Source organism: Triturus cristatus, chromosome 6 (genome assembly GCF_964204655.1).
Source record: "Triturus cristatus chromosome 6, aTriCri1.1, whole genome shotgun sequence".
NCBI classification, from domain to species: domain Eukaryota; kingdom Metazoa; phylum Chordata; class Amphibia; order Caudata; family Salamandridae; genus Triturus; species Triturus cristatus.
The window spans coordinates 1,329,972,594-1,329,998,393 of record NC_140589.1 but is presented as its reverse complement, the minus strand read 5'-3'; the positions used below and the strand labels follow the sequence as shown (position 1 = coordinate 1,329,998,393).

Genomic DNA, 25,800 nt, shown 5'->3' with positions numbered 1-25,800 from the left:
ATATTAGACCCTCAGTCCCGATTCAGCGTGCCGTCTCCCCCCGCCGCCCCCCCCCCCCCCCCCCGCCCCCCTGATCACGATCCCCGGGCAGAGTATCCAGCCAGTCCCCGGCCGCTTCGGGACGATCAAAGAAGTGTGTGCGACCATCCACCTCCACTCGCAGCTTGGCTGGGAAGAGCATGGCGTATTTGAGGTTTAGGTCCCGAAGACGGCGCTTGACGCCTAGGAAGCACAGTCTCTGCTTCTGGACCGCTGGGGTGAAATCAGGATAAAAATTAACCTCCATATTGTCAAGCTTGACCGGTCCATGCAGTCTGGAGGTTTGCAGGATAGCGTCTCTGTCCCGAAAATTGAAAATCCGGGCGATGAGAGGTCTCGGAGGGGCTCCGACCTTCGGCCTTCCCCCGGGAACCCTGTGGGCCCTCTCCACAGCGAAGAGTTTGCTCAGCCCCCGTGGCTGGAGATGGGTAGCAATCAGGTCCTCCACAAAGAGATCCGCCGCCGCCTCCTCGCGTCCCTCGGGCACCCCGATAATGCGGATGTTGTTCCTCCGTGCCCGACTCTCGGAGTCCTCCAGGCGTCGATCCATAAGCGCACTCGCCTGACCAAGCCGGCGCACCTCTGTTTGCAAGGCCGCCACATCTGTCGTTAGGCCCGATGCGGTGTGGGCCAAAGAATCCACTCGGTCGTTGGTTTTGGAAAGATCGGCCCTCACCAGGCCAACATCCACGAGGACCGAGTCGATCTTCTGCGCCAGTGTATCAAACCGCTGGCCCACCGAGGCCTTCATCTCGGCAATGGCGCCCATGACATCTCGCAGAGTCAGATCTGCGGGCAGGTCTGGGGCATCAGGAGGGCTCTCAGGGGACTTGCGCGGTCCATTGGGAGATCCCTTCTGGAGGGTATAGCGGTCCATACTGTTGGCCTGATGGACGGCGCCACGCCGGGTCGATTTGGTTTTTGCCCGGTCTCCATCTTGTTTCGTGGCCATGGCCACCAGTCTCCCAGTCGCACCAGCCACGTCGTGTAGGGCAGGAAAGCAGGGCCACGAGCTCCGGGGGGGCCCCCTCAAAGCAGCGGGGTGGATCACAGCCTGCAGGCAGGCAGGGTCTCCCAGCAAGGCCACACCAACACCAAGGGCTCCGCGACCCAACCTCGCAGAGACGACAAGGGGGTGCGAAAGCGAAAGTGCGGGGTACGCGAGTCGCCAGGCCCTGCCTGCCGCTGTTGTTCACTTTGTCACTGGATCACCCCACAGCGCAAATCCGGGGTCCGGCGAGGGGAAGGCCGCAAACCTCAATCGGTGCTCACTCCGGTGTCTGAGGTCCGATTCGGAAGCGGGAAACGGGTGCCACCTCAGCTCAGGTTCACCAACATAGTCCCCTCATCCAGGGCAGGATAATTTCAGGATAATCGTAGGAGGTTGCGGAGGTCCTCGGGAGCCTCGCACCTACGCGGCCATCTTGGTTGCGCGCTAGGCTCCTCCCGCCTTGACTCATTTAATGTTTTTGTTTATGCATTCATTTATGGAATTGGTATAGTGCTCACACCACTGTGGGACTGTATCAAAGCTAAGAGTATGTGGTAAGAGATAAGGAACAGTTAAGTGGGTGGGCCTACTCCTATTTGTGGACTCTGACCAGAAGTCGGAATTGATAGGCAGAGCAGAACAGCCCATCTGAACTTGAAGTATACTCGCTTCATTTGGATGAACGCTGGAAAGGAGTTCCAAGGTGAGAAGCCTTGGTTGTACAAGGCTCTTCTCCCTTACATCTGTACCATGTATTACGGAAAAACAGAATGCTCAGGGCACCTAACCTAAAGTGTCTGAAGTGAAATGAACTCTGTGTAGAGATAGACTGTGGTCACCTTGCCTGGATTTGGCACAAGATATTTTACTCTTTGATTGGAGGAATCACCTTGGCTGCTGTGATGTGGTTGCAGAAGATAAATCGGACAGCAGAAATTAGAGCCCTCTGGTGTTTTGATGGGTTTGAAGGATTTTCCATATAGACGTTATTGGTGTAGTCAAGATGTGACATTATCACTTGAATTATCTTTGCTGTGGGAAGGTAGTGGGAGACTGTTGCAGTGTTTTACGGCATTATAGACTAGTGGGTCATATCGAAGGTTGCTATCAAAAATGACTTCCACTTTACAAACCTTGTTCGTTAGATAAGAGGAACTGCCCACTTTGAGCAGTGCACAATCAAAAAGTCAAAGATATACAGAACATGATTAGATTAGGATCTCCATCTCTGAGGGAGAACTGCACACACATTTGGCTCCAGCCATTGTAATTGTTTCTGAAGGTAATCAGTTTGCTGGCGAATCAAGCCACCCTTCTGTAATTGGATGCAAATTTGTGTCATCGACATACATATGGTAGCCAAGTTGTAACTGCCAAGCAAATACATCAGTAACACCATGCACACATTGAATAATCAAAACACAATTCATAGCTCTGAATTGTATTTTGATTATGTAAGTATATGGAAAAGTATTTTTTCCCTATGCAGAGTACCACTAATTGGTGGCATAGTGTTTTTCTTAAGCATGCTCTTACATTGGTCATCCGATACTTGCAAACAACTATTCATTTTTACCACTGCCATCTGTTTCTAGTGTGACACATTGAATAATGTTGGTGACAATGTTGATCCATGTGACATCTCAAAACAAACTCGTTGGTAGATGATAGCCTCAATTTTGTAAGGAGTCTTCAGGGTAGTGATAGCGCTCCCAGTATTTACATGCACTCACTTCGCTATCTATCAAATTGGAGGTGTGCTTCTACTTATTTTAAATTTTTAGGCATTTATGACCTATAAAGAAATTAATGTTGCGCTTGTAAAGGAAAATCCCTTTTATTATTTGAGCTTGGGTCGATCATTGCTTTTCTTATTAACCTTTGATTTTCTTTTTTTATATGTCCCATCAGCTTCTCCTTCCAGCATCTGATATATTCCACTTTATAATTGTATTTTTCTCAGTTTTCTCAGTCCCTATCTTGATTATCTTGCTTGCTTTCCAGAAAGCATCAGTGTTCAGTTCAATAGAAGGCTATATCTGTGCTAAGAATTTTTCTCAACCTGCTCCCTCATATCAATGGGTTAAGGGCATTCATTCACAGTTCTCCTATCAGTCGAAGGACATTCCAAGTTGGCCATCTTCTCTTTTTCTCCATCAGTGTTAGGACCTTATGTTTTTCTCCTACAGCTGATCATGGCCACCATTTTGACAGAGTTTATTTAGAAAATATTAAAAGGGTAGACCATGTGTTTAAATTAGAATGAAGGTCCGGGGCAGAGTGAATACGACAATAATTGATCTATAGGGAAATGAGGCGTGGTGATAGATGGTACCCCATCTATTAGTGGGCCTACACTACCCAGAGATACCCTGCATGAAAGAGACATACTATTCAGGGTGTTTTTTTTTTGCATTAGCTGAGCAGATTTGAGATAGTTCCAAATGATGAGAGGGCTACCTGTGGACATAGGGTTAAAGTGTGCTTCCATGTGGACAGCTGTGTAGGAACGAGGTTCAACCTATGTAATGGTGGTGTAGGCTGGCTCAATATGTGTAGGAAAACCAGATGGAGGAGGGTAAAAGAAGCCCTGAGCAGGCAAGAGTGATTTTGTCCTTTGGGAATAGACGGAACTGTGGAGCAGAGTAGGGAGAAGACTAGAAAGCCAGTGTAGGGGCTGCCTTGTCAAAATAAAAATTGCTCAAGGTGGTAGAGCAGGACGTGTTGGACTACGGAGAAGTGGAGTGGATAAAAGACTGCCTCCTGAGGGGCACTAAAAAATAGAGATAAGCCAGGGGCACATAAAGCACCAGCGCTATCTTCAAGCAGTCGTTTCCTCATTTGCATGGGGGCGTGCTCCATGCAAATGAGGGGATCCCTTTGCATCTGCGCCCACGCAGTATTATCAATGCGGGCTCAGAGGCAAAGAAGCCCTCAGGAGGCGCACTGACAGTGTCCCACCTAAAAGGTGGCGCTGTGTCAGTGCGTCCCCTGAGAGCAGCCCTCTGGAGAAGGGGAAAGGGGTCCTATGGACCTCCCAGACATCCCCTTGGAGGCGGGTGCAGTCACTGACTGCACCCGCCTTCAAGGGGATCTCTATTCCCTTGTAAAAGTGCAGGCAGGTTGCCACCTGCACAGTGAAACACAGAGGGGCTTCAAAGCAACCGCTTCGTATTTCATGTGAATGCGCTACCCCCAAGACAGCGCGAGTTTGCGGCTGCCCAGGGGAAGCTCATTCTCCACAATGCAGCGCATTTTCCTTCACGTTTTTAAGGGTGCACCCGGCGCAAAGAAGGAGAATGCGACACATGTGTAATTCAGCCCCAGGTGGTCTAGGAGGCTTCGAATGTGACAGCTGAGCTTATTGGTTTTTTATTTTTTTCTCCTTTGTAATTTTACCTGTTTTGGTGTCAATGGTGTTGTGTATGTGTTCCTTAGTGAGCTGGTACATTTTCTACGCCTGTTTTGTATGTTCAACAGATTTGGTGTCCCAAAGAGCTATCAATGCCGTTTTCAAAGTATAAAAAGTCTGCACTTTCTAGACTTTATTATGTGCTTCATAGTAATTTTTCTTGTTGGGGGCCTTGTAGTGCACACGTTTGCTGTAATCTTGCAGATTTGTCTATGATTGTGTTGCATGCTGTGATTAAAGTCTTTACTTATAATTGTCATGTATATTTCTGACCAGTGCTTTAAAGTCTAGACATAGATGGCACACCCCAGTTAAAGTGTGGCCATAAATTGCCTCGTAAGTAGCTTGCCCATCTTAGTACATGTGTTAATCAAGGTATTGTTCTGTGTTTTAGCTTGCTTTCTTGATTCCATGGCAACCCTTGGACTTGCCTCATATGGCTATGGAATACGATACGAATTTGGCATTTTCAACCAAAAGATCGTTGACGGTTGGCAGGTATGTTGATGTTGTTTTGACAATCAAACTTAAGTACTGAGAGATCAATACAATGCAAACATACATTACAACTTGAAGTCAGAGGGAAGAACACAAGTCCACAATGAAACCTCAACAAAAATATTATTTGCTGCAAACCCCACATTCTTCTGTTTGGATCAGCCCATGAACAGATAATGTCCAATTCTAAGAGGAATGGTGCTTGTGGACTTGAGTCATTCCCATGCATATATAGCATACAGTAGTGTCAGGACACAAAGACAGCCTCAGAAAACCAAATGGTGTGTCTAGGGTTGTTTGTTCCTCACCCTTGAAGTCTAGGTGAGGCATAACGTCACATCCTCCAAACAGTGCAACAGAATTGTACGAATGTTGTAAATCCTGAAGCAAGGTAGCTTACCCATTTAAACTGAAATTAATTATTTATGTTGATAAATATTATATTCTGAAAACTTACCCTCATACCTGGTACTGATCCTAGTATTGTACACGTTTCCTGTTTATCGGTTGTGGTGCAGACCTTCATATCTTATAATAGAAGCTGGCCAACATGCCAGAGCCATTGTGCTGCTGTGGGGCAAAATTGTAATAATAGAGACTTTTCTATATTGCTGCTAATACTGTTGACCCACTATTTCTCAACAAACATTTTAAGTCCCATGAGCTCATCGCCACATTTGAAAATGGAGTATTGCTGCCCTCCCAATAATAACTAAGTGGTATGCTCACCTTCGGAAGGGTAAAGGGTCAGACTAAATCAGTGGTGTAACAATGGCAGGTCTGGTAGGTGACATTGAGAGGTTTACCTGCCTCGATCTCTTTCGGATTCACTGTTTATGGGAAAGACCTAATTGCTCTGTACCAGGCTCTATTGGAAGTCCAGGCAGACACCCACTCGCTCCCTGCTTCACACACCCAGATTCATTATACTATTGTGGTGATTTGCCGTTCGTCACCAAATTACTGCTTTGCAGTTGTTTGAAAGTTTCAGATCCGAACTGCACCTTTTCCTCAGAAACATGGTGTGAGAAGTTGGCCTGGTATATGCTGTCCACTAATTAAAGTGGGCACCCTGTACCAGTCCAAACAAACCCCTTATGGTGATAGGTAAAAGACAACCTTTATTGAAAGCTATCCTAGTGGTAGCTATGGAGAGCAGCCTTCAGGCTAAGTCTTGAAGGAATGTAAAGCAGCTTGTTTTACCAGTCTATAATCTCTTGAATGACCAAATGAAAGGACAACCACGCCAGGTATATATTTAAAATATATGTGTTTAAGATAAAACACACCCCTCTAGTCTCTTTATGAGGCTGGAGTTTGAAGTTCTTAAGTTACAAGTCAGTATTCAACAGTGAAAGCACAAATACACGTTTGGGCCCTAGGGGCGTACCAAACCATATACCAATACAGTGGTATAAGAACCACGACTGAACTAGGCACAAGGCGTAGAGCCTGTAGAAGTGCTTGGACCACAAGGAACCACCCAAGGTAGTGACAGGGGACCCACGGGGGACGCGTGCAGTGTGAGAACACAGCCGCGAATCGCCGTTAACTTCAATGGGGAAAGTCGCGGTTGGAAATTAAGAGTTTAAGGGCACTTAGAGGACGACTACAAGCAAACCCTTTCGGACTTAGAGGTGTCTAGGGCCAACACCCACGGGAGCACTGGAGTACTCGAGTTACCTCACCCAGGGAAGCCGGGTACATAGGTGTCAAATGGTGTTGGGTCTCGGTGTCGCTTTCAATGGAAGCTGGCAAAGAAGTGCTGCTGCCGTGAAGAGGAGAAGTGTCTGGAGAGATCCAAGCCTAGATCGAGGATGGAAGGAACCTGAAAGCAGAGGGGACAGAGTCTGGGTCACTTACCAGTGACCAGGGGCACGATAGTCCAATGCCCACAGATGTCGGGTGCTTCAGGTGAGTTGATGGGTGTCTTGACTCTTCAGCCACGAGGTCCAGGAGGCGCCAATGACGACCAGGAGCTGGATTCAAGCTGTCCCACGAAGTCGGTTGAGTGCTGCGGTTTCGGCGACCAAGATGGACCCAACAAGCCTTGGCAACGGCAAGTCAAGGGGACATAGAAGAAAGACGTCGGTGCAGACTAGCAAGGTCTGGGGGACTCACTCAGCGAGGGTAAGTCGGGGCACGTCTGGATCAACCAGGAAAGCCCAATCATAGGAGGAGTTGCCTCCGTGGGGACCCACTAGCCAACGGGCTAGCGATCGCGAAGGAGCCTCGAGCAGTCGCACTGGAAACTGGCCCACGGGTCACTCATGGAGTGGAGGCCAGAGATCTTTGGTGCTGTAGATGCCCAAGGCTGGGGCTACTCAGAGCTCAAAGCACAACTTCGAGGAAGACCAGGAAGATGATGGACCGGCAAAAGGTCACAGTGTCCAGGGGTCACGGTTCCACATCACCTACGATAGCCACGGGCCTCAGCTTAGCTGTGGACTCAGGGTAGCCTCAGGGAAGTCTGGAAATCCACCTCTGGTGATGCAAAGACTTTGGCGTCCGGCGGGAGCTTCAGAGTTGTAGACCGGACAGTTGCTTCTTTGGTGCCTGCCAAGCAGGGGAGTCACTCCTTGACCCTAAGGGAGATTTCTTCAGTCTTTTAGCGAAAATAGAAAGTCGAAGGTCCAGGATATATGTTGCAGAGTTTCATCCAGGGTAATCTAAAGTCTCAAGGACTGGGTTCCCATACTTATAATAAGTTTGGGGATTTCGACATACTCTAGGGACCCACCTATGGGAGGGTTTGGAGAGAGGGGTGGTTACACCCATTTCCTTTGTCCAGTTTCACGCCAGAGCAGGGGCAGGTAGCCCCTGCAATTGGTTTGAACTGGACTATGCACAGGGACACCAAGCGTGCCCCCAGTGCAGGAATTCAAAGCACCAAAGAGTGCTCCCGCCCAGCCCCAATACACATCTGCCTGTCTGGGGAGGTGGTTACACCTCCCTGGGACAGGAAACCTATTGTCCAGACCTCCCCTGCTGGAGTTTCGGTCAGCAGCAGGAGGCCAGACCTGTGTATGTGGTAGTGGCATCCATTTTGTGATGCCAGGGCTCTAGAAAGTCTTTACCGGGTAGACCAGTGTGAACATGCCTCTCCCGCTAGAAGGGTGGAATGCTACCCCCGCCGCCAGAACTGGCAGGGGGGTAGTATTCCAAAGTGTTTGACACCAAACACAACATGGTTCCGTGCAGCCAGTCCAAAGTTGGCATTTACCGTGAGGTTATAATGCACTTAAGAGTATATGGTCAGGCTGCACCACAAACAGCATCAGAGGAGGTACTCCGAACGCTGCAGAGGGGCACTGCTCATGCAGGGGCACCCTCTCACATAAAAACCAAGCACTCTGTCTTCAGTATCGTTAAGGCCTGCCATAGGAGTGACTCATAGGTTTTATATGTGTGTGCAATGGTAGTGATATAGGTAGCCTATACCACAGTAAGGGGTGCATGCACCACCTTACCCAGGCTGCCGTAGCAGACCTGTGGTGTCATTTTGGAGTGCTTCCGAGGGGTGGCATAATACATGCTTCAGCCCCTGGTAGGCCTCTAAGGTACCTATGCCCTGGGTACTTAGTATACCATATACTAGGGACTCATAAGGCACTCCAGAATCCACTTAGAGATGTACCTAATGTACATGGAAACCATTTTAGAGAGGAAGCAGCTAGGCTGGGGTCCTGATTAGCAGGGCCACAGCCAGACTAAGGCCGAAAAACAGTGAAACACCAGCAAAAAGTGGGGGTACCCATGTGAAGCAGATCCTACTCTCCTACACCCGGTTTTCAGTTGCATAGAGGATCAGGGGTAGGGGCGAGGGGCGAAGGTTCCAGACCTCCTGGAGAACCTAATGCTTACTTGACCGCCACTCAGGTACTTAAAGTTTCAGGTCCATCCTTCAAAAAGGCCCATCCCAGAATGTTCCTTCGAGGGAATTATGGATCTCGCTTTGCAGAACTTACATCACAAGGGTCTGTCCTGCATGGGGGTTTCTCCACTCTGCCTATCGCACTCAGGGGCGTAGCTTCAGGGCAGGTGTTTGGGGTGTTACACTCCCCCCTATTAAATGTATTTTCTCATAAATGGTTGGGTACAGATGCTTTCAGTCAGATTTTGTGAGATGTCAGTCGGATTTCACCAGGGATGTTTACATACTCACAGACAAAAATACACATACACTGTTTTGAAATTCCACAAAATATTGGTTAGTAAACAAAATATTGTGCTATCTCTCTCAGTACTCATACCAATCCGCATTCCTCTCCTTCTCCATGGCCCCCTATGCCCTCTCATGCACCCTGCTTATCGTACAATGTATTGAAACATTATGTGCCAGCCTGATTGTCAGAAAAGCTGAAGCTCACATCTCCCCAATCTTATTGACCAAGCTACGCCCCTGGTCACACTTCGGGTATTTTGACGCTGAACAGATTTCTTCAAAGCATCCGCACTTCAAGATCAACACATGCACCTACAGACATTTAAGCAACCCGATTCCTGCAGTCACTGTTGACTGTGGTGAGGTATGGCAGCGTAGGCTGCCAAACCTCTCTGTCATCAGCGAGGCATCAATGTTTCTTCCGCCTTCGGGATAATGTAAATATGACAACTGTTAGCTTGCAGGGTTGGTGCATTCACAGAGCACACCAAAGCGGGGAAATGGTCCTCGGACACTCTCACACACTTATATATCGGGGAAAGTCTTACAATGCTCCCATAAAAAACGGAATGCTCTCCATCCTAGGTTCTTAGTATCATTTTCAGCCCAAGATCTATCGAGACAACTGTGCTGAGTTGCCTCAAAGAGACAAACTCCCCTGCAGGCACTCCCAGTACCTAACGGGTTCTACTAAAAACTGTGCCCTAGTATCTCCTCTCCGGATATGCAAATATACCTCCATGACTAGCCAACTTAATCTATGCCCAGATGCAAAATATCTACTTTACTTAAATCACGTAGTTTTAAATTGTCAAAAACAAACCGAATTTACCATTTTGATAAAAACTTGAACAGGGACACCCAGCCACCCACTGGCGAGCTTGTATGTGACCTAGTCCACGTTGGAAAGCGCCGAGAGGCCAAGTGATGGGTGAATGTGAGTTGTACTTAATTTACTATTCTCTATTTCACAGCTGTAGGTTTACAGCAGTGGCTAGTTTTTCGAGCGTCACTTACCAAGAAGGATTGTGACAACCGGGATGAAAAGATTCCCACTCAGCAGAGCAACCGCTTTCCAAGGATTAGAAATAAATCTTATCTGGTTTGTTCTCTAAATACACTGCTAAAAATATACACGTTTTATGAGTTCAACTTCTGTGCCATGCTTCGTGACGCACATTGCTAGGAGAGGGTGGTTTCTCGTGTTTTTTGCATATCACCAAAGGAAAGGAGACATTATCATGTTGAAAAAGCAACTTTCTGTAAGACGTTAATTTCACGTTCAGTGCACCACACCTTCCTTTACGTGTCACTGTGACAGGTTATGCACCTGCATTAGCGCGGCGTATTTGCTGTCTTTGGAGCCGAGGAACCAGGTTCGAGTCTCGGCGTTGGCTCAACATCCTGTGATTCTGGGCAAATCACTTCATCTCCCTGTGCCTAACAAAAATTAACGTGTCCTTGTGGGAAACGTAACTGTTGCTCATGCAAAGCTCTCCAATACGTTTGGGTCGAGTTGGCGCTATATAAATCTGTGACCCAGATCTGTGACTGGGGGTGAATGTTTTGCCAATGTGCAACATTCCGTCCATCAACTTGTGTGTTTTGCTGTTCGCCCTATGTGGAAAGGGTATGCCCAGACGTGGGTCCCGTGCTCACTACGCCACTGGAGTCAAGCTATCCTGGCTGAAGAGGGGTGAAACCCCGAAACCGGTCCTAGGATGCTTGATTCCGGTCCAGGGAAGACATGGCTTGGCAGTTCGGGCTGGACTGTTCCCATGAGGCACAGGGTCAAGACTGATTTGCATATGGCCATGTCTGAACTGGGGTGGCGTGGTGAGCAAAATAACGATGGATTAAACCCAGATCTGTGACTGGGGGTGAATGTTTTGCCAATGTGCAACATTCCGTCCATCAACTTGTGTGTTTTGCTGTTCGCCCTATGTGGAAAGGGTATGCCCAGACGTGGGTCCCGTGCTCACTACGCCACTGGAGTCAAGCTATCCTGGCTGAAGAGGGGTGAAACCCTGAAACCGGTCCTAGGATGCTTGATTCCGGTCCAGGAAAGACATGGCTTGGCAGTTCGGGCTGGACTGTTCCCATGAGGCCCAGGGTCAAGACTGATTTGCATATGGCCATGTCTGAACTGGGGTGGCGTGGTGAGCAAAATAACGGTGGATTAAACCCAGATCTGTGACTGGAGGTGAATGTTTTGCCTATGTGCAACATTCCGTCCATCAACTTGTGTGTTTTGCTGTTCGCCCTATGTGGGAAGGGTATGCCCAGACGTGGGTCCCGTGCTCACTACGCCACTGGAGTCAAGCTATCCTGGCTGAAGAGGGGTGAAACCCCGAAACCGGTCCTAGGATGCTTGATTCCGGTCCAGGGAAGACATGGCTTGGCAGTTCGGGCTGGACTGTTCCCATGAGGCACAGGGTCAAGACTGATTTGCATATGGCCATGTCTGAACTGGGGTGGCGTGGTGAGCAAAATAACGATGATTAAACCCAGATCTGTGACTGGGGGTGAATGTTTTGCCAATGTGCAACATTCCATCCATCAACTTGTGTGTTTTGCTGTTCGCCCTATGTGGGAAGGGTATGCCCAGATGTGGGTCCCGTGCTCACTACGCCACTGGAGTCAAGCTATCCTGGCTGAAGAGGGGTGAAACCCCGAAACCGGTCCTAGGATGCTTGATTCTGGTCCAAGGAAGACATGGCTTGGCAGTTCGGGCTGGACTGTTCCCATGAGGCACAGGGTCAAGACTGATTTGCATATGGCCATGTCTGAACTGGGGTGGCGTGGTGAGCAAAATAACGATGGATTAAACCCAGATCTGTGACTGGGGGTGAATGTTTTGCCAATGTGCAACATTCCGTCCATCAACTTGTGTGTTTTGCTGTTCGCCCTATGTGGGAAGGGTATGCCCAGACGTGGGTCCCGTGCTCACTACGCCACTGGAGTCAAGCTATCCTGGCTGAAGAGGGGTGAAACCCCGAAACCGGTCCTAGGATGCTTGATTCCGGTCCAGGGAAGACACGGCTTGGCAGTTCGGGCTGGACTGTTCCCATGAGGCACAGGGTCAAGACTGATTTGCAGATGGCCATGTCTGAACTGGGGTGGCGTGGTGAGCAAAATAACGATGGATTTAACCCAGATCTGTGACTGGGGGTGAATGTTTTGCCAATGTGCAACATTTCGTCCATCAACTTGTCTGTTTTGCTGTTCGCCCTATGTGGGAAGGGTATGCCCAGATGTGGGTCCCGTGCTTACTACGCCACTGGAGTCAAGCTATCCTGGCTGAAGAGGGGTGAAACCCTGAAACCGGTCCTAGGATGCTTGATTCTGGTCCAGGGAAGACATGGCTTGGCAGTTCGGGCTGGACTGTTCCCATGAGGCACAGGGTCAAGACTGATTTGCATATGGCCATGTCTGAACTGGGGTGGCGTGGTGAGCAAAATAACGATGGATTAAACCCAGATCTGTGACTGGGGGTGAATGTTTTGCCAATGTGCAACATTCCGTCCATCAACTTGTGTGTTTTGCTATATAAATCTGCAACAACAAAAAAAACCAATTGAAGTGTTTTGCATGATTTGGTGTACCGTTTGAAATGTAGGCTCTATTATACCCACAGCCTTGAAGTATCCACACCCTGGTCCTGCACATCGCCATCTTGCAGTTGCCCCAGGAATATTGGAGTGAAATGTGCATGGTTCAGCACCAGCCACCCCATGTGTCTGAAACAAATTCTGCAGGAGTGCACTGCATAGATGTCACTCTGATTGTTGAGCACTTTGGAGGGATGCTGATCTGCGCATGGTAAAAATGCACTAGAGACATATGGCAAAGTGATGCTCCCCTATAGTGCACCACACCTCCCTATAATCTTCACTCACAAAGACACCAGAACACTAAACACATTTTCTCATATTCCCACCGAAACAACAGTGAATTCATTTGGTTGCTGAAGTATTGCTCTTCAACAGTACAGCACACTCCTCACACATGCCAGCACATCCAAATATAACAGCCCTAGCAATCCATCAATGATGTCACACACTAAATAACGCTCCAGCCACACAGTTGGCAACAGGAAGTTCATTAGAAGCATAGCTCAACATAACCCCTGAGACACAAAATACACACCACAAAGAAGACTATGCAAACTCAAACACAATAATGCCTATGGCAGCATCCTCCATTAATCTATAGGCAACCATGATCTAGCACTCCACCCATATCCCTATCTTCACACACACCCATCAAAAATGCACTTGACTTGCATCTACTGTATGTACTCCCGACCGTACGGGACACTGTGGTGGCCATGCTGGGGGCTGGTTTGGGTGCCCCATAGACCTGAACCCCAAACTAGCCCTTTTTTGACTGGTGGATGAGGAGAGGTTGGCTCAGCTGTTGAGGGGATAGGCCTTGGTTCATCCCCTTGGCTGTCACCTACCCAGCCGGACTTTAGGTTCAGTTTCTCCCTGTCTCTCCCTTATCCCCTGCTGCGAATTTCTGTAATTCTGCTCTCTTCTTTTTTACCGTGGAGACTGAACACCCTTGACCGCTGCCCGGTGGAGCTGTACCATGCAGCTATAGCGGAGTCTGGCTCTGGCTCACCCCCTTGGCCGTCACCTACCCAGCCGGACTTCGGACATTGCTTTTCACTGTTCTTCATGGCTCCTCTATCTCTTCTCTTCAACTACTCGACTGCTATGTTCACACTGAGTACCTTCCCCCTTCAGATCCCCCTGGCCCTATCCACCTGCCTCTATCCTGACTATCTGTCCCCTCTATCCTCCACCTTTCCTATAACGTGAGTCTTGGTTAAGTTACGCTCTAATATCTTATATTATTGTGTTAAGATCACGTCTTTCTTTCCCTAGCATTTATTGTTAATTGTAACCCTAATTGATGTAACAATGTAAAAATGTTTTGATGCTATGTCCTCATGTAAAGCGTTCTGATACCTTCGGGTCTAGTCAGCGCTATATAAAACTGTTCAAATAAATAAATAAAGAGATATATACGATTGCAGAGAAAGCATTGCTGAGACTTGGTCTGGTGGTCGCAAAAAGGGACATAGCACACCTGTGGCAACAGGCATCGCCCCCAAAGGTTGTAACTTGGAAGGCTGAGATGGACCTCTGCTGTGTGCGGTAGAGACCGTCTATGAGGCTCGGGGGTGCACAAGGAAACGTGCCAGGGTGTGAGATCATAGGAGAGCTACTGGGAAGGGGAACACTAAAGACCTATTCCTCACCAGAACTCATTCACAGAAATAACAAATCTATATACATTCCGACAACATAGCAGGGGAGGGAGGGACTCACTGTCTATGTACTGTACTGAAGAGTGTTTATTATGATCTCTTCCAATTGGGATGGTGTCCTTTTGAATAAAAATCTAATAAAAAGATCAACTTTAAATGAAGAATGTTCTCAACTACCATGACGCTGGTTAGTGCCACACATAGAACTTGTGGTATGGTGCTGCTGAGAGTTCTCAGAGATCATACAAATGGAAGCAGTGCACTATATGGGATACCACCACTACACTGCATGCCTTATATCACATGACAGTAATATCATATTCACTACCTGGACTAAGCCCTACGTCGCAGGGTAAGTCTAGGTGCGCAAATGTGGACATAAGATTCATAATTAATATACTTACCTTGACGTTTAGTGGATGTGATTTCGTATGTGTCAATATTATCGACCTCCTTATAATGTCATAGAAACCCACTATGCAAATGCCAAGAACAAATGTCAGGCTTTATTATATTGGCATTATGATTGTTTTTTTTTTTTCAATAAGTTATTGTACATTAGGAAAACAGAAGTGAGATGGCTACCAGGCAATACAGGTATACATCTCAAGCTCTTTGGGTGTGCATTTGTGTACCACCTGCCTCAGTGACGTATTTTATACTTGAAATACTTACCAACAATATGTCATTTTTAGTTGCTTTCTCTCCAGGCTGTAGCTGTGATAGTGGCATCTGAAATGTGTTTTTCCTTTTAAAAATGGTTGTTCTGGCTTGGGTATTATTTTTACTAAGCACTTCATTAATATCTGATGAGAATGGATACCTATGTTTTGTCAGCAGAGGCTTCCATTTTTAGGATGCGCACTGGAGTCATCTCTTCCTGCCCTCCTAATTTCCTCTTTGCTCAGTGTTGGGCAGCACCGTATAAGATGGAGCAGCCTAATCTTGGCACCATCTTTACAAGTCATAAATAGGCAATATATACTTGCCCTTAGCACATGTACTTTGTGTGTCCTAACAATACTAATTTAAAGTGTTGCACTTGGCATCACTATTGAAGTGCATTCACTGTAGGGTTAGAGACTCATATATATATATATACTGTGTGCCTTCATAGTATTGAACAATATAGTTCTTAGAAATCATATGAAACTATCCTCACTTCTTTGAAATGTATTTACTTTAGAAACGAGAATTATGCAATGTGTGCACTAATGTTTCATATTTGTATTTACAATGTAGTTCTTTGTCACATTTATACACGTACTTAAAATGTTACCTTTATGCAACATGTAACACAAATCTAATGTACTGACATTTACCATTAATATGTGGTTGAATGTGCACACCTATATTGAATGTGTACTATGGATTTTATACATTATATTGTCATGACTAGGCCTGTATTTCTTCCTGCATAAAATATTGTTTTCCATTCTCTGCTTGCATGTCTTTTCCTTGCAGGTATATTCATGTGGTGGGTTAGTTTGAGAATAGATACATCACTTTACTAGTGATAGGGAGAGAGAGAGAGAGAGAGAGAGAGAGAGAGAGAGAGAGAGAGAGAGAGAGAGGAGAGAGAGAGAGAGAGAGAGAGAGAGAGAGAGAGCCTGCGAAGAAGACCTTGACAAAGAACATGGAGAGCCAGAGCGTTAACTGGCAGTTTCCATTCAGTAATGTTGCAAGGAGTCACAGGTGACCAAGGACAATATTGTTCTCAAGACTTGCCTGGGAGAATTTGTTAATGTTTCAACGCATAACGTGAGAATGAAAAGGACAATTGAGGCCCTGATGGCGTGAATATGGGGTGCTACTCAGAAGATTCGTGAGGTAATAATTGGTGTTCTCACGGGTCATTGTTGCCCACTTTTCCTTCGGACGCTGAGAGGTTTAGACCTCTATGGTCCCCCTTGGACTCTATCCCAAGTGTGGCTTAGGCTAACACTTGTACCTCAATCCCAAGAAGACTCTTGACCGAGCTTCTGAAATGCTGACACCTTCCTGTACTTCCCCGCATTTCCTTAATTTCCTGCATTTCCCTGATTTTTTAGATCCTTTTAGGTTTAAACCATTCTCTTAATTTGGACTTACATTTAGAGAATTTTAGACTATACTCATGTATAGAAGAGAGAATCAGAAATGTTTCTCTGAACATCAGATTCTGCTATTACTTTTTTGTATTGCTGTAACTCAACTTTTTGTTTGCCTTATTCTAGTATGCCTGAACTTCTTTAGGAGGTTGGGTTATCCAGTTGTTATTCTGTATCTATACAGCATGTTATTGAGATTCATTTACCTTAACTTGACTGCTAACTTGTATTAGAACATTGGAATGTTGGAGGCTCCATTGAAAACAATGGAGTGCTCCGGGCTTATAATGGCTGGTATACCCGGAGCGCCAACATTCCAATGTTTCTTTGTTCACAGCTCTGGCTGCGAACAAAGGCTTCAGGGAGCCTGAGGGGATATGAATCCCCTCGCGCTCCCTGAAGGCTTTGTTTTATTTGTTAGAACATTCTGCCCTCTAGTGGCAGAATGTTCAAATAGCCTTATAGCCCTTTGTAGCAGGGCTATACCGGCTATTAAAGTCCCGCTGCTTTGTTAAAGTCCCTCGCCTTCGGCTCGGGCCTTTAACGCTGCAGCGGGTCTTTAATAGCCGGTATAGCCCGCTACGGTGGGCTATAAGGCTATAATAAACCTTCTTAACTATAGTCACTGATACCTGGTCCTTATTGTTTAGCCATATGGGCTACATTGCCAATGAGATTTTTGATTAAATGCTAACTCCCTTTACCTCTCAGTCAGCGAAAAAGTTCTATCGGATAACAAGTAGAAAAAGGGATGGCCCAGCGCTGGATCAAAGATGATGACGTATACTTATGCTGGCGTAGCTGGAAAGCAGTAATTACTTTTTCATTGTTCCCTGGGGCCAGTGAGCCAAGGTTATTGCATGCCTTTGGAATGATATCTGAGAGCCGATGTAAAGCTATGTGCTGCACATTTAAATCCCCTTTTGCAATCTTGATTGGAATGTGCCCCGTAGTTCTATATCTGCATACCGATCAGCATTTGAGGCAGATTCCATGCTGAGCAGTGAGAGAAAAAAAGTGCATTTGGGAAAGTCGCAACTCTTACTATGTACGCTTGAATTATATTATAGAATGAATCTATAGAAAAATCCCATCCCAAAAAATACAATATGATAAAATGTGCACAAAATGTTAGCTCTCGTACTTAAAATCTGCATCACAAAAGGATCCCGGACAATCTCGTACTAAACTGTAGTAGGAGAAGAATATTTCACATTGCAAGGCAGAACATTTGACAAAGTGTCTATCTTCAACGACTGCACTTGACTAGTCGCTAATGTTAGGCTCCCATGGAGTGGCCCGGTAAATGTCCAGAGAGCACTTTTGCTCCTTGTCAGAAGCAGTATGAAAGTATATGGTATTTGTATAGCACAAATCTAGTTAAAAAGGCAGTGGAGTGCTATCCAAGGTCAAAGGTAAAGATATGCTCTACCAGTCATAGGACAGGAAGTTGGTTATTGGTTTGTTTCTGCATTGTGATGTGGTGTTCTTCAAAGAGGTGTGTCTTCAACTCTTGCCTAAATTGGCCTAGCATTGGTGTAGTCGTTATGGATATAGGGATGTTGTCCAAAATCTCAGGGGCGTAACAAAGGCCTCCTCAACCCCAGTGGTGCGGGGGGCCACACTGGGAACGGGTAATGGGGCCCCCCTCACTATACCTTGCAGGAGGGCCATCTGAGGTTTTATTACGCCACTGCAAAATCATAAATGGGTGGAAGATGCCTGCTGCCTTGATCAATCGTATAACGAAACTTGAGGGGGCCTCTCTGCAAAGCGCATGGAGTGGCCCCCTTCCAGACTTACTTGGGTGCTTCCAGGCCAGGGTACTTATCTGAGAGGGCCCCCCTGGAGCTAGTGCCCCCCTCGCACTTCAGGGGCTGCAGGGGCCATTGTTACGCCACTGGCCTTCATTGTTCTTTTCTGCTCTTCTTAGTCTCCAGTTAGTCTGGGATCGGCTCCCCTTAGAAATATAATCTGCCCACTCTCTTTGGAATTCCCGCAAGCTTTTAAAAACGTGGCTCTTCACTAAATCCTAATTGTGTTCTTTATGTTTCCTTGTTTCTTAGCGCCAAGATACCCCAGGGTATTCGTTCACCCTTTACAAAACTCAAAATCAGATCAAATAGTGGCCTGGCTATGGGTGTACCGAGAGCCACCAGAGAGGGTGAGCTTTTCCACGAGTTAACGGGGGACGGTCATGATGGTTTTATAAAAGATGCAGCTGGTTTTGAATATTGGGTGGGCTGGGAAGGCGAGTTCATGGAGTTTCATCAGTATAGGGGGGTTTCCGGCCCTGGATGAGACATGTTGCAGCATGTAGGGTGCCTTTAAGTGTTGTCGGTGTGGAGACTTGGAAGCATTACCGCCATCCTGATGCAAGAGGGGCTCTATAAGTGTCCGCACTATAAATGTTAGAGTACACAAATGGTAACTGAGCCCAGGGGCGCAGCTGCAGAGGAGAAATGTCCCTGTACTTCAACATAGAGATGGGAAATAATCAAATAACCTCGTTTTTCCTCTTAACCTCTGCAGTGCCCATGACGAGATAGTCTTGTCATGGAGCACGGTCGCGCTGTGCCCATGACGAGACTATCTCGTCATGAACCCCATCCACTAATACAACGCCCGGCACAGGAGGGGGAAAGGGCGTGGCACAGAAGGGGTTAATATCCTGCTGGCGGCAACCGGGAAGGTTGTCTCGCCTGGGGCACGTTAACTACAGCTGATTTGCTTCCCCCCTATGTATGCGGTGAAGAAATCTGGCCATCATCAGATCGGGAATCCCTCCAGGGAGTCTAGGTCCAAGATCACTGCCTGTGAGTGCAACAATACCCTGAAGGCCGGGCTGAAAGCAAGAACCCCAGCAATGGCGAGAAGATCATGCTGAGTTAATATGTACTATATATTTGTCCAACCCTAATCACCTAAACGTTTCTTAAAATGTAACCTTGAGTGATTTGCAACCTGTATATATGTAACTCTAACCACTAGTATCGGTAGTAAACTGATGTACTTACTACCATTCTTATGTGAATTTATAATTCATCTGTTTATATCTTTTATGTAATTCATTTACTCTGAAGTCCTTGTAACTGGTTCTATTGTAAAGCGCTCTGACACATTTGGGGAAAGTTTGCTCTATACAAAAATGCATAAATAAATAAATGCAAGGGCTTTGGGTGTTGGTCTCAAGGGGCAGCTGGAGCTGTAGGCTTCAGTTTTCTGTGGTAGTTGCAAATCTGTTGTTTAGGTATGTCCTCAACAGGACCTATATGTCTACACTTTTGGTCTACTTTTAATATGCAGAGTAGGCAGAAATGTATGAGCCAAGTCCTGACATCGTTCTGTGTCTTTCAGCCAATTTGGAATTATTGAAACCTTCCTGCTCATCCAGGTCAACTCGATTCTGCACTTGGGGAAGGAGAAGAAGGGTCATGGTTATTTGTCTGATAGGGAGGGAGCCTCTCATGTATTTTAATAGGATATTTAATGAGGAAATGTCTATCAGATAGTTAGTGATCTTGATATGGGCTTCTGTAAGAAATTAGGTTATTAGTTAAGGGGGGTTACTACTCACCTTGAGTAATAATCACAATCCTTGTCAGTTTAAATCCGTGGAGTCACTAAATTAACCTAATCTCACCGCCTTCATAGATCTGACATAGAGCAGACAGGCTTAATTTAGGGCATTATGTAAAGTTTTCATGCAGTACCAAATTAGTAATAAAGTCAAAATGCAAAACAATTAAAATCCCAAACTCAATTAGAAATATAAAGTAACATTAAATAAACAACATGACACCAAAATGACAAAAAAACATAAGGGGAACTGGAGATATGATTTGTTAAACTTTTTGGTAGAAATAGTGCCCACAAGCACAAAGTGCCAGTGTTAATCAGCGGACACGGAAGACCAGGACCTTGGGCACAATTTGAGTTGGATACACCAACCAGCTTCATCCTGGTCAAAGATTTTAGCTTCTATCTTAAGGCCTGATTTAAAATTCAGGGGACGGATTACACAAAGGTGACAGATTTCTCATCCGCGGCAATACAAATCCCATAGGATATTATGGAATTTATATTTCGGCAGATGGGATATCCATCACTGTTGTGATGGAGTAACCCATCCGCCAAAATCTAAATCAGGCCATTAGTCTTTTAAGTCCCAATTCACCGCAGGAGTGCACTTCTAAGGCGCCCAGGACCTCAGAGGGGGCACTTAGACACTCACAGGGTTTCAGTTAGAGGCCAACAGCAGACTCCAGTCCAGGTCCAGTTGTCCCTGGTCACTTGGGTGCTTCCAAAAAAAGGCCTCTGTAGCTTGTTGTCTCCCTGTACCCACACAGGAGGTCCGCCAACTGACCTTTTGAGTCTGCTTCTTTGTCCTGGGTGCAAGAGAGAGCAGGGTCAGTCATCCAGAGCTCCTCTCAGGTCACAAACAGCAGGCCCAGTCCTCTTCTGATGTTCTGCATATACAGAAAGAGTTCTGAAGTGAGTAGTGGGTTGGGTGATGCCTGGCCCCTCCCTAACCAATGTGGTTAAAGTTCCAGAGGCCATCCCTAATTGCGTTTTCAAAAGTTCCTATTTGCCTCACTGCAAACAGGTCCAAAATAAGTGTCAGGGCATTTTTAAGATGTTTAATTCTTTGGCCAGACTATAAGTCTGGCAGGACAAAATCAGGACAGTGGATACACAAGAATTATAGTGGCATCCCGTTCTCTTACTTTCAAGTGTACCCAAAGTGTTATATGTGAGCTTAAGCAGGATTTGACACTGCAGCAAGAGTAGCAGCAAAGGTGAAATAATTTGTGGTGACCATGCAGAGGATGCTGATTTCCTACAGTTTCAAAACGGATTTCCGAGATTCTGCCACTGCTCGGTAGTGCCAGGCAAGGTGATGAAATCTGAAACATATATGAACAGCAGCTACACATAGGAGCAATATTTGAATCCATTTTGTTCATTTTAATGGTAGTAAGGTAAAAGCCAGTTAAAACTGTATAGTGTAAGCCTATATCTATAATTTATAGAAAATATTTTGTTTTGTTTACCATAATATGCATAGGAATCATCGTCTATTGAAAGTGTTGGTCTTGTTTCCACTGTTCATGAGCTGTATGCAGTTTAATAAAATGAACAACAAAGATGCCAATACTGATAGCTTATTTATAGTTTTTACTTTAAGAAAACATTGAAATAAAACAATGTATTTCACAGACCTCTTTTTCCGTCTGAATAAATCAAATCTTTATTTTATTTTTCAGAACATATTTCTCTATGTAACACCAAAATTAAAAAAATTCATAAACATTCTTGCACCTCACATAATACACATCATATAATACACAAATATTTTACTACCATTCCATACCAAAGCACTTCTAACCCATTACCCTCTATTTGTACAAAATCCAAGCATACTCATTCATCCCCATTCTCATTCTAACACTCAAGAAATACAGCTTTCATACAAACAATTCCTAGAAGTTTTTCAACTAGTTCTACAAAAGCCACAGAACAATTGTATTTCAACAATATTTATATACAATCAAACATTCATGAATGAACAAAATTCACAATTCTTGTGGCACAACTAAAGTCTACGCGTTTCGAACCCCCTCAATTTTCGGGGTTCTCATCAGGACCTTGTAACTAGAAAAGAGAAGAGAAAAAGCCCTTTTTCATTAGTCTGGACAATCAAACCCCTTTCTTTACACTCATTCCCTCCACTTGCATCTCTCGCTTACCTCCTTCGTGATCTAGATCAGCCGATCTAGCACAAATCAAAGAAGATTATTAATCCTAGCAACAAGAAAAACCAAATCTTTTATAAATCCTGCTTATCTATATGCCAAGTCACATATTTATGGACAACATAAATACATATAGAAAGTCCTCTTACTTCCACAAGCTCAATGTAATTCAAAGGGATAAACTGCCACACCGGGCTTCATAATACGGCCTGAGCGAATTCCTGTCAAAAACAGGGAAAACGACGAATGTCACAGCCCCATTATTACTAAGATACTGCTTGTGTGTACCTTATTTTCACTTTAACCCCTTTCAACTTACTTAAAAGGTTGATTTAGTTTCCCGATATTGTCCGTTTTTTTGATTTTCGTTTGCTGCGTATTGGATTAGTCTGCAGAAAACGAAAAGGAACTGTTTTATATACTCTCTTTAAACCCAGACCGAACAATCGCCCAACTACGAGGTAGACTCTTACCTCTCGGCATGATTTCGCTGATGTGAAAAGCTCCGTCGGCATTTGAACTTCTTTCCGTCCGCGGGCTGTAATGCAAGTCGATTGCTGCGACTGCCGTTGTTGCAAATAAAGCGCCGGACTTCCGATTTTGTTAGTTGCTGATTCTGGGAAACGTAGTCTACTATTTTCCCTTTTCATATAATGCAACTTTATTGAATGATGTAATGTAAAAAGGAACAACGTGGAGGTTATTTCAGGGGTGAAATGTTCCCAGTTTACAAATTGTGTTCTAGAGCATGGGTGCAGTCATTAAGCCAAGCAATAAAATGTCGCAAAACATATACAGATTGGGGTGTATGTTTTAAAAAAATATATATAAATATTCAGTTTAGCTTATATATTTCAGATAATTAATTGAGCCCATCAATTGCTGTATTGAATTTAACTATCAACATTGCTTCTCTTCGTGATAGTTTGATCTCCAAATCTCCTCCTCTGGGGTCTTGTTCCACTTTTGAGATTATGGTCCATTTTAGATCTCTTTCTGAATGATTATTTAGTCTCCAATGATTAACTAATGGAGCTGTTTGCACATTTTTCTGATCCTGGATTTATGTTGTGAGATTCTGAATCTCACCTCTTGATTCATCTTTCCTATGTAAAGCATGTTGCATGGACAACGTATTCCATAGATTACGTTCCTTGATTTACAATTAGTGAATGCATCATGTTTCCAGTGAATTGAATTATGTGTGAACAAGGCCCCTTCTTCCGTACTGGCACAACTGATACAGGTTCCACATTTATGGTGGCCAAAGACTGGGGGAAGGCCCACATACTCTCTTAAAGAATTCTGTTTTATGTGTGGTAAGGCCGCTCGGACTATTTGGTTAGCAATGCTTTGATCTTTTTTAAAAGCAAAGAGGGGGGTGGTTTTCAAAGATGGATCGAGATTTTTTACTAGATGCCAGTTCTGGTTGATAACTTTCTTCAAAAGGTTTGAATTTGGACAAAACGTAGAAACACATACGATTCTTTCCATTGGAGGCCTCTTTCTTTTTTCAAGTAAAACTTCTCGTGGTGTCCACCATGCCCTTTTCATTGCTTTCTTCAACAGTTTTTTTTGGGTAGCCTCTTTCTTTCAAGTTATCCAATAGTTTTGTACCATGAAAAATCTATTCATCCTTATAGAAACAATTCCGTCTTATCCTAAGGTATTGCCCATAGGGCAAATTTTCTCTAAGGTTCCTCGGATGATTGCTCGAGAAATGTAAAGCTTTGTTTCTATCTGATGTCTTTTTGAATAACGTTGTGACCAAACCTCCTTCAGCCGGATAAACTTCCACATCTAAGAATGCCATTTTTTTGTATGAATAATTCATACTAAATTTGATGTCAGTCGTTCTGTTGTTCAACCACTCATGGAATTTACAAAGATTTTCCACGTTATCTGTCCATACCATGAATATGTTGTCTAAATAACGAGTCCAATTGCCAATAAATTGGGAAAAAGGATTGTTATTATAGACAAACTGGACTTCATATTTTGCCATAAAAAGTACAGCTAGCTCCAGGGCAAAAGGACACCCCATCGCTACTCCATTTACTTGATAGTAGAAATCTCCATTAAAATTGAAATAGTTTTTTTTAGCGCAAAATTTGCTAGTTCCATTATAAAATCTGAAGGAACTTGTATCGGTCTTTCTCTTGTTTCCAAAAAGTCGCAAATTACTGCCAACCCTTCATCCTGGGGTATCTGTGTATATAGCGACACTACATCCAGTGTCACCAAACAATGTATATCTTTTTGAAAAAGTATTGGTTCTAGTTTATTAATAAAATCAGTAGTGTCCCGAGCGGCCTTACCACAAATAAAACAGAATTCTTTAAGAGAGTATGTGGGCCTTCCCCCAGTCTTTGGCCACCATAAATGTGGAACCTGTATCAGTTGTGCCAGTACAGAAGAAGGGGCCTTGTTCACACATAAATCAATTCACTGGAAACATGATGCATTCACTAATTGTAAATCAAGGAACGTAATCTATGGAATACGTTGTCCATGCAGCATGCTTTACATAGGAAAGACGAATCAAGAGGTGAGATTCAGAATCTCACAACATAAATCCAGGATCAGGAAAAATGTGCAAACAGCTCCATTAGATAATCATTGGAGACTAAATAATCATTCAGAAAGAGATCTAAAATGGACCATAATCTCAAAAGTGGAACAGGACCCCAGAGGAGGAGATTTGGAGATCAAGCTATCATGAAGAGAAGCAATGTTGATAGTTAAATTCAACACAGCAAATGATGGGCTCAATGAATTTTCTGAAATATACAAGCTAAACTGAATATTTATATATATTTTTTTTAAACATACACCCCAATCTGTATATGTTTTGCGACATTTTATTGCTTGGCTTAATGACTGCACCCATGCTCTAGAACACAATTTGTAAACTGGGAACATTTCACCCCTGAAATAACCTCCACGTTGTTCCTTTTTCCATTACATCATTCAATAAAGTTGCGTTATATGAAAAGGGAAAATAGTAGACTACGTTTCCCAGAATCAGCAACTAACAAAATCGAAAGTCCGGCGCTTTATTTGCAACAACGTTACAACAAACAAATGATGGACGGAATGCTGACAATGCATACATTCTCCCCCAGTCAAGAGATCTGGGTTAAATCCATCGTTCTTTTGCCCACTACACCACCCCAGTTTAGACATGGCGATATGCAAATCAGTCTTGACCCTGTGCCTCATGGGAACAGTCCAGCCCGAACTGCCAAGCCATGTCTTCCCTGGACCGGAATCAAGCATCCTAGGACCGGTTTCTGGCTATCAGCCGTCATCAGCCAGGATAGCTTGACTCCAGTGGCGTAGTGAGCACGGGTCCCACGTCTGGGAATACCCATCCCACTTAGGGCGAAAAGCGTTACAACAAACAAATGATGGACGGAATGCTGACAATGCATACATTCTCCCCCAGTCAAGAGGTGCTTGATTCCGGTCCAGGGAAGACATGGCTTGGCAGTTCGGGCTGGACTGTTCCCATGAGGCACAGGGTCAAGACTGATTTGCATATGGCCATGTCTAAACTGGGGTGGCGTAG

At 45.0% G+C, this 25,800-nt stretch overlaps 1 protein-coding gene across 1 annotated transcript in view; it reads left to right on the top strand.

Annotated features, from left to right (window-relative positions):
- Nucleotides 1-25,800, top strand: part of PYGB (glycogen phosphorylase B) — a 567,212-nt gene that overhangs the window by 234,625 nt on the left and 306,787 nt on the right. The window contains exon 4 of the mRNA XM_085612338.1: nt 4,837-4,940. Coding sequence (XP_085468464.1) covers nt 4,837-4,940 — 104 coding nt within the window. The remainder of the gene's footprint in view (nt 1-4,836; nt 4,941-25,800) is intronic.